General features: G+C 35.8%; 1 protein-coding gene across 1 annotated transcript; it reads left to right on the plus strand.

The window, feature by feature from the left end:
- The first annotated feature begins 726 nt into the window (after nt 1-726).
- Nucleotides 727-5,772, plus strand: LOC100377765 (mitochondrial basic amino acids transporter-like). The gene is made up of 5 exons (XM_002732574.4): nt 727-911; nt 2,604-2,647; nt 3,569-3,613; nt 3,992-4,078; nt 4,186-5,772. The coding sequence occupies exons 1-5, from the start codon at nt 872-874 to the stop codon at nt 4,915-4,917; spliced, it is 948 nt and encodes a 315-aa protein (XP_002732620.2). The 5' UTR covers nt 727-871; the 3' UTR covers nt 4,918-5,772.
- The last annotated feature ends 4,576 nt before the right edge of the window (nt 5,773-10,348 follow it).

The following is a 10,348-nucleotide window of genomic DNA, read 5'->3' on the forward strand; positions in this document are numbered from 1 at the left end:
ACACATTACACCCGACCCTACCACTCTATATACAATGTAAACTACACCCCAAAACATCCTTTCACCCACAGTTACTACCGTGTTTCACCAGTGTATTCTATTTGACGTCAGGAGAAATTGAAATAAACAAATTAATTATAATTTCAGCCTCTAGTTGACCACTGATTAAATAAACTACCTCGTCTTTATGTCAACTTGCAGTTATTCGTTGCCTACACCAGTGACTTCAAAATATATGTTTCAATCCCAGGAATTTCACTCGCTGTTAATTGCATGGGAGTGGCAGTCTTTAATGAATTTCTATTGTCATGTCAATTTCTTGCGATTACTCGAACATTAAGCTGTAACCACATACCGCCTCGATGCTGTAATTAAATCCTGGTGTAAGCACCATATGAACTATGAACAATGCATGTGAAGCCAGCTGTGGGGTATATTCAATCCTATAGATTTCTCATTGTTTGGTAACTATTTGCTGCAAATGCAACAAAAATCAATATAAAAAATATTACCCACACAGTATTCTACAGGTTACTTGTATTAATAGAGTTTATCCAAAGTGCAGCGTCATTAATCACATTTCCGTCGAAGAAAACACACACGTACCGAACAAACAGCCAGAGTTTAATTATTTACATACAAGAGATATATTCAAATCCGTACAACTGTGCTGTATGACGGGTTGTACATTGTTGACCTACATTCATTATTACCCACTATCCATAGCGCTATGTGTACACAGTAATTTATTTAGCCATATGGTCATGTCAAGGACCTGACGCAACCATCTACCACGGCCTACGGTATATAGCGTGGTATATAAGCATTTAATAAATACCTCGATGGTGTAACCTTCAAATCAACAATCGCAATGTATCAAACTTTGGATTTCGTTGGTGGATGCTTCGGTGGTAAGTTTTAAATCATTTCAACTCCTCTCCACAGGTTACTTCGGACACAGTGTAACCCGGCTTCGTATATATATTCAAACGACCCACAAACGCTCCAAACTATTCAGAAACAACCAAACTACGACTTAAACGATCCCCCCCCCCCAAAAAAATCAACCACACCCCATTAGTATTCATGCACCAACCATCGACTTTGACCGTGGATCAATCATCAGCCATTTTACAAGCTCGGTGAGGGCGCTGTTTGCAAGACTGGTTTTCAGTCTCGAAAAAGAGGGTGTTAAAAATGGCAAAATGAAATACTAATCTCAGTGAAAACAAATTATCCATTTTTTCACCATTTCATGGTTTACAATTTTTGTTTTATGCATGTCTGTTCTACCAATATCTTGAGAAATATTTCTATTTTGTAAAATTTGTAACACGTATACGACGGCCCGGTAAGGGGTAATCGTTTGGCATTTTTGAAACCCGGCTTTGTCATAGAAACACTTGCACGTTTGGCATTGTTCGCATAAATTTCCCGGCAATAACGTAGCATTAAGTCACGCCGTAGAAATAATGGCGACGATGTAATTGTCTTTATTATGTATCTCGTTTTCAACAATATTTAGTACAGTGTTTTTTATTGATTTATTATGTGTGTTTCCAGCAACCACTTGATATTAACAAACGTCACAGAGGATAATTATTGTGGCTTTTTTATATTATTTTTACTATTTGTATTTGCAGTGTTTATTATGGTTTGTATCACACTGTGTAAGTTTTTTCTCATGAATAAGTCGGCATTAAATCACGTCATATAGATAAGAGAAGTGGTGTAATTGTTTTTGTCGTGTTTTGGAGTGATTTTATTGATTTTATTTTTGAGTGTTTTGACATTAGTAATATGATACATTATTTCAGATAAATATGAATGGGTTGAACACAATATTAAAATTAATGCTCCCGTGTCGAACATGCCCAGCATGCAAGCATTGTGACGGCAGAGTCGGGTTACTGTACCAAAAAGTGACCAACATATCAATTAACGTGTCAAAAACACCAAACGTATTACATCGACAAAGTCGGGTTTCAGAGTGTCAAAATGCCGAAAGTCAAAAACGTTACAGTTTCAAACGTGCCAAAAATGCCAAACGTGCATTTCAAATATGTAAAATCGTTTTGTCATGGCCGTTAATGTACTTCACCGTATTACGTTCGCATAGTTACATGGCTTTCTGGGGGAGCTTTTATTCATTACCATGGTTATTACAACCACCAATATCCCACACAGAGTTATATTTCTAACGGCAAGAAACTCTGGGAGGGATCTGGCACTCTTAGAAAAGCGCAACAGAAAATAAAATGAATAAATAATAACACTGACAATACTAATTGATTAGAATAAGTATCTTTCGACCTGTTTTCGCCAAAACATAAAGCATTACTGCATGCACAACAACAGTAAAAACAATATGTAGGTAATATTAATAAAGCTATTGACAATAAAAAAAAGGATATGATAAAGCTACACAAACATTTTTTTCTAATTTCCATGGTTTATATATTCGATGTTTATCATCGCAATTTGGGCAAATTCTCGTCATTAACTGACATCGACATGTGAATGAAACGTAACGACGAAATGGAACTACCAAAGTGCTGTATAGGGGCCGTATAATGTAATAACTAACGTTATTTTCATTACAGGTATTGCCGGGGTTGTTGTCGGTCACCCTCTCGATACAATAAAGGTGAGTCAGATGTCATCACGTGATTTGATGGCAGTGACGTCATTACGACTTTTAAATTCAAGTCCAATATAATGCCTGGATTAACTGTCACATATACTACAGTGATTCTAAAGATTGTGCACATGTCAATCATGACACTATAGTTACTTGAAACACGTGACATTTATTCCTTTCATAACAATGGTCTCAAATATCCCATAAACAATATAACAAATACTGAAACAAGTGGGGAAAGTTGTCATGGTATCTATTTACACCAAAGCAGTCATATAACATTTCCAATCTAATGAATGGAAACATGTGTACTATCTTGTGTGAATAATATCTGTTCAACATTGGCGAGAAATCACACCTCAGTACATGCTTATATCTTAGCAGCCATGCTCAACAAATATGTCAGCTACTCAGCTTTCGCAGGTCATGATCATGTGGAGCAGATTTTCCAACTTTTGACTGTATTTTGTGTCAATATAATAATCTGTATTTCCCATCTTTTCATAGAAGAATATAGTATTGTAATCCAATATTTAAAAATGAAATTTACTAAAGGTAGATCTTTGAGAAAAACTAGCAACACATCGCCAAAATCTAATATTTTATATCTAGTGCTTTTAAACGATAGAAATTCAAAGATCTGACTTCAAACTACTAACCGTTTCCCAACTAAATTGTTATAGTTTATAGTAGCATGAAGTACCTAATAAATAAAGAGTAAATGTGAAATACAGTAAAATCAGCTCTACGTGACTTGAGAAGGGTAGAAAGTTCATACATTTGTTTTCCAAGACTGCCATGGTAATATATTTATTTATTCTCAAGTATACAGGTAATCTTTCTCTAAAATGAATTTGACCTGCATAATACCAATTTGGTAAAATTCACCCTATATTGAATATATACACTATTGTATCTCATTGCTAGGTTCGTTTACAAATTCAAGGTGGACGGCAGTCTGTCGTTAATGGGGTAAGTTCTTTTTTTTTAAATTGATAGCAACCTCGACAAGAAAACATACACAGGTGAAAAACACATCTATCAAACTTCTATCCACATTTGACAGTGAGTCTCATTCAAGTAGATTTAGCAATTTCATAATTTTACAAATAATTAGAATAAAGCCGAATTTAAAAGCTAAATAGGTGTCTTGTAATAACATTTCATGCTACCACGTAGATCCTTTATTTATTGGGGTTTATGGTTTCCAACACGCATAATGGACACACAATTATCGTAGTACAGGCTTGTATGTAAATATAAACCCAGTTTATACTACTTATTGGTCAATGAAGTTCAGCTGTATGTTATTATACAGTAATAATTTATATTGTATTCTTCGGTATCTAGATGCGTGCTATGAAGCTTGAAACGGTACCAACACATGCCTATAGATCTACCTGGCATTGTTTGACCTCCATTGTTAAAAGCGAAGGGGTGAGGTTTGTTTGTTTTAACGCCATATATTCTGGAATTTAATAACAATTTACAACACAATATAAAAATGTTACTAATGTAAAACTGCTATTTGTTTTATCTTTTAGTTTTTTGGTCTGTTTAAAGGGCTTGCGTCGCCAATGGCTGGACAGGCATTTTTAAATACCATCCTATTTGGCGTTGAAGCCAATCTTCAGAGACAGTTTAACATAGATTCTGTATTCAGTCATTACATGTCTGGTGCTGCAGCTGGTGCTGTGCAATGTGTTGTGGCAAGTCCCATGGAACTGGCTAAAGTACGAGTACAGTTACAAGGACAAGGGGAAAGCCATCGTTACTATAAAACACATAGTCATGCATACAAAGGCTCCATAAGATGTATATACAAGATATATATTGATGAAGGAATAAGAGGATGTTATCGTGGAATGAATTCTACACTCATCAGGGATGTTCCAGGATTTGCAGTATATTTTGGTTTAGATAAGTCGGTGTGTAATTATTTCCAATCCCGACATCCACAAAACGAGCTAAATTGGCCTGAAATGATCGTATCTGGTGGGATCGCTGGTACATTGTCTTGGGTTGTATCGCACCCAATAGATGTAATCAAATCACGTATTCAGGCTGATGGCGTCAAAGGAACCCCATTGTACCGTGGTACCATTGACTGTATACGCAAGAGTATTAAAGCAGAAGGTTACCGTGTGTTTCTCAAAGGAATTACAGCAAACTTACTGCGAGCGTTTCCAGTCAATGCAGCCATATTTACCGTTCATAAATGTTTTGTTGGTTATTGCTACAAGCATTTTGAATTTAAGCATCGAAATGAGTTTTAGCAATTTATTTATGATTTCAGTGCTATAAATAAACTGAAGGTAAGAAATATAGTGATATTCTAAGCATGTGCATTAGAGAAACCTTTTTTTTAATTGAGAAAACAAACACATATCTACAAGCAATATGATGTGGCGAAGATCTAGATATAAATTTGGAATGAGAAATATGTCGGCAATTTATATCCAAAAAACGGATCAAAATTTGATTTCCTCCACCGTTTCTCAACTTATTTCCCGGAGAGAATCACAAAGACATATGCAACGTATTTGTTATTTGATCTTAAGTCGTGATATAGATAGGAATTTTGAAGGAAAGTACTTGCGTTTTCGGATTGCTTACTAAGGTGTCTCGAAATATTTCTTTAGAAAAAGTTTATTATTTATTTTTCATAAAATATTACATATAGCCACTAGTATATTAATAGGTATTTTTTGTTGTTTTGTTAGCTGGGAGTTTATTTGGGCAGAGCGTATTTATTTTCTATACATTTGCAATATATGAACTACCTCTGAGATTGTATTTGATGTTATTGTTGTGTGGTCTGGTTTAGCATTATACTGAATATCCAGTATCCATATAGCTGGCCCATAATGCAAAACAAGGCTTTAAGTAAACATTAAAGCGGAAGGGTCGTCCCCTACGCACGCGCAGGAATTGAGTTCCAAGCGACAATAACATCACACGCTAAAAACGCAAAGTCTCATGGGTAGACGCATGTTTGTAAACAATGACACTCTGTGGCCATCTGACGCACGCGCAGGTGACGACTCTCCCGCTTCAAATACTTTCATGTTGTGTTATGTCTACATTTCTCAACATATTTGTCACTAAGTAAATTTAAATTTGCTGTCTAAGTGTGACATTGAATATATTTAGAGTTTGCAATACAGTGTGAAATGTTGATGGAAAGTATGGTGGAGTTGGTGTGCATTATATAGACCTGTTGTTTGCGTGCTTTGGGAAAGTGACCTTGGAGTGAATGGGGTCAAGTTGATATATGGCTCTGTGCTTTTCTTTGGTTATTTATTGCAATGATGTATTTTAACAATACAGGCAATGAAGTGGATGTTCAAACCCTGGGTCCAATCAGTCAGGGCCGCCATGTGACACAAAAACATCTCCAATTCATATTCAATCTTCTGTTAAAAAATAATTGTCAATAAATGGACGTAGTGTGGTGTGAATTGGCGTTGGCCAAACGGCCAGGCCAAGAGAGAAAACAAGTGGAGTACACAGATAATCAAGTCTGAGTAAAAAGGTGGTTTTAGAAATGTGAACTCAGGTGTCCCTAGTATAAGGCAAGATGTATTTTTATAAGGTAAATCACGTGATCCAAATTGATATTTTTATGATAGGACTGTGATTCAAAACACCCAAACAGGTTTCCCGGCAATACATTGAATAAAAGTACAGTACACTTCCATATCGTGATGAAATGTACTACAGACTGTGTTGTCACAGGTGATAATGTTTATTATAATTATAATAATACACGTGGTGCCATACACTGTCAGGTGCCTATGTGCCACATTGCCACACAAGCGTAGCTTGACATTGTTTCAATACAAGTGTCATTCGTGGGAATTCTGACAACGCGCATGGTGTTCGTACGAGGGATATGATTTTGAAGTTGTATGCCTTCTTTTTTTTCAATAGATTCCTGATTATGGTTACTTGTTTTTTAACTTGGTTCTGGAATTCTTTGTTTTGGATTCAGTATAGCTGAGAATTCCCGAAATTTGTATTTTGTTTTAAATATAGCATATATCCTTAGTTTAATTTTTCAAACACCAATTTTTCCCACCATAAATGACATATCTTTGTTCATAATTGTTTTCTTTATACGTTGTTGCTTTATTTTATTGTGTGGCTGAGTCAATTACTATGTCATCGAAAATTCCCATGGTAATTTCACTCAATTCACCTATTTGTGCAGCGTTTGTTGCATAATTGTTGAGGCGAAATAATCCTTTAACGAAGTTTAGATGATTTTTTTCTTTTATTTTCAAACCCCAGATTTTGATCTGTATATTTTGCAGTATGTATCTTTGGGTAAAGACTCCTTCAGGAAATACATAATTTTATTGTGGTATCTGCCAAAATATTTACAGCTTCTATTCATTTTTCTGGAAGCTTATCCCTAGGTAATTTACACAACCAATGTTCTGATTGATGTAGTATCTTTTTCTGAAATTCATAAATGTTTTTGACAAATTGACATAGACATAGATACAAAGGTGTTTATTATAATGGCAGCAAGTAAGAATACCATAAAAATCACCAGGTCTCCTATCATATGCATATTGTCTAAAGATTCAACAAATCTTGAAAGGTATCCTAAATGTAGTTGTTTTCAAATACTAAGTTTTGTATAATCAGAATCGATAAATCTTCAACTTGTTGATTGTTACTCATCATTGAGTAACTGTAGTAACATTCAAGGAGTCGCCGTTGCTTCACACAGTACTTTCATATCATATCATATCATATCATGTCATGTCATGTCATGTCATGTCATGTCATGTCATGTCATGTCATGTCATGTCATGTCATGTCATGTCATGTCATATCGTGTCATATCATATCATATCATATCATATCATATCATATCATATCATATCATATCATATCATATCATATCATATCATGACATGTTATATTCTTTGTAAAGTTATCTTTTCCTGGTTTCCTTTTAACACTTTGAATATGACAACGATAATGCTCTTTTCGTAGCAGGCTGTGTTTCACTTTGTGATGATTTTGTGTAACACATTACTAATTTCGAAACTGTGCATGATCTTTGATAAAAAAGTGATAAGCGATAATCATGCTATTAGTTTGTTTGTCTTCCTGTTCACTAATCCTCCATATGATCCTCGTATAAGTTGTATCAGAGTTTGTGATACTGATGCCAGGTGTTTTTTTGTTTTGCCAGTCTGTTATCTCGTGTGGATCTTCCATGATCTAGTTGATCCTCTAGCTGGTATAACGCCGTGGGTTGAATATGTATCAGGTAGCTCTTAAGAGTGAATAAGTACTGTGAAATAATTGTAAACTCATAGTTGCTGCTGACAAAGACAGTAAAGTAAGCAAATACCACCGAATAAACGGCATGATAAATACTACGTCAAATCAAAGTAAACACGTACTGCATGCGTGACTCAAACCGGCGCTCGCGTACGCTGCGTGGCGTGGATTTGCACGTAATAAGCTCGGTTATTAAGCATCCGTTTTGGGGGATGCCCGGTGGCCAAGGGGAAGACGTGTACTGACCTGACCTGAGTGACGTTAGTAGTGAAGCTAGGCGATTAGGTACCGTACATGAGCGCCGGTTCGAGTGACGCATGCAGTACGTGCTTACTTTGATTTGGCCACCGTCCCTCTGTGATTTTACGTAGTATTTAACATGCCTTTTATTCGGTGTTATTTGCTTAGCTCTTTATTATAGTGGACTGAATGTGCCTTCCATAGTACATGTATTTGTTGTTGTTTCATGAATGTTTAGATGTAGTCAATCAATTAAGTGTTTGTTAGGCATTATTTTGATGTCTTCTATGCGTATATCTATGGAAACCATTTCCAGTTTGTTATTCAGAATGTTAATAAGTGTCTGTTCTCCATTCCATGGGTAATCTGATTCTCCTGGTTGGTATTTTCCATTCCATGGGTAATCTGATTCTCCTGGTTGGTATTTTCCATTCCATGGGTAATCTGATTCTCCTGGTTGGTATTTTCCATTCCATGGGTAATCTGATTCTCCTGGTTGGTATTTTCCATTCCATGGGTAATCTGATTCTCCTGGTTGGTATTTTCCATTCCATGGGTAATCTGATTCTCCTGGTTGGTATTTTCCATTCCATGGGTAATCTGATTCTCCTGGTTGGTATTTTCCATTCCATGGGTAATCTGATTCTCCTGGTTGGTATTTTCCATTCCATGGGTAATCTGATTCTCCTGGTTGGTATTTTCCATTCCATGGGTAATCTGATTCTCCTGGTTGGTATTTTCCATTCCATGGGTAATCTGATTCTCCTGGTTGGTATTTTCCATTCCATGGGTAATCTGATTCTCCTGGTTGGTATTTTCCATTCCATGGGTAATCTGATTCTCCTGGTTGGTATTTTCCATTCCATGGGTAATCTGATTCTCCTGGTTGGTATTTTCCATTCCATGGGTAATCTGATTCTCCTGGTTGGTATTTTCCATTCCATGGGTAATCTGATTCTCCTGGTTGGTATTTTCTCAAGTATTAGTTCTTACATGTATGACAATAAAACAACTACCAAAGAATACTTCTATTCACGTAATAAAACTGTAGAAGTAGTTTATACTTATTTAGGACATTGTTTCACAGTAGCAATGGACAATTAATGAACAAACTTTTAGATGTTACAGGTGGCAGACGTAAAAGTTAACTTTTTTTTTTCGCAGGAAGTAGGTCCATTATAGTTGGTGTAAATTTCCGTCTGTCCACTTCACCAATAGCTCTTCGTTTCTCAAATTTTCCAACATAGCATTGCGCCGGGGATAATACAGCTAGTGTTATTTTCTAAGGGGTACCCGAATATTTTGAGTGAACGCACTAAGTCTTCCAAAAATAACTATCATACCGTGACCAGTGTGTTAATACACGACATTGTGAGGAAACGTGATTAGTGGATGAATAGAATGTGCTGGCATATCGCCAGGTTTCAATGTTGATGTTTTATTGAACAGTAGAAGTGGTTTTGTCAACAGTAAATACAACTTAGTTTAGAACAACACTTAATAATTCTTAGATAACTAAGGGTATCCTCAGCATCTGGTTGTGTCTTTAAATTGATGAAACAAAGAAATATTCATTTTATTATTAGCTGCCCGATGATAAAGGCGATTACTTATGTCGGTGATTACATTACCCAAAAATTAAAAGCATTTTAAGTACTTTTATAAATTATCGTTCACTCGATATACCTATATACTAACTTACGTATTGAATAGATGCGAAACGCAGATAAATGTGATAAATGGAGCTTTCCATCAATATGGCCATACCGTGCTTAGATGAAGGGTCCACACTATATAATAAATGAGGCGGGTAGAAGAATTGGCTGTTATTTAGGAGTCAGACATTTGAAGAGGGGAAGAATATGACTGGTACAAAATTGTATTTTCCTTGAATGTGCCAGTATCCAGTATCTTTTCCCTGTTACCCCGTTTTCTCTTTTCTGTTGAAATCATGGCTCCGATTCGACAAAATTATAATGACTTCCTTCTTTTTCAAAAATGTTACGTCATTCGATTATTGGGAAGGACAAACAGAGAGCGCAGTGGGTTTAGTGGGTTCACTGACCGCGATAACATCCACCGCACGTACAATGATCCTCAAGTGGTTAATTGATTTGCAAAAAAATAAAAAAATAAAAAAATAAAAAGTGATAGATATCCGCC

The sequence above is a fragment of the Saccoglossus kowalevskii genome, chromosome 2 (genome assembly GCF_978046115.1).
Source record: "Saccoglossus kowalevskii chromosome 2, keSacKowa6.1, whole genome shotgun sequence".
Taxonomy (NCBI): domain Eukaryota; kingdom Metazoa; phylum Hemichordata; class Enteropneusta; family Harrimaniidae; genus Saccoglossus; species Saccoglossus kowalevskii.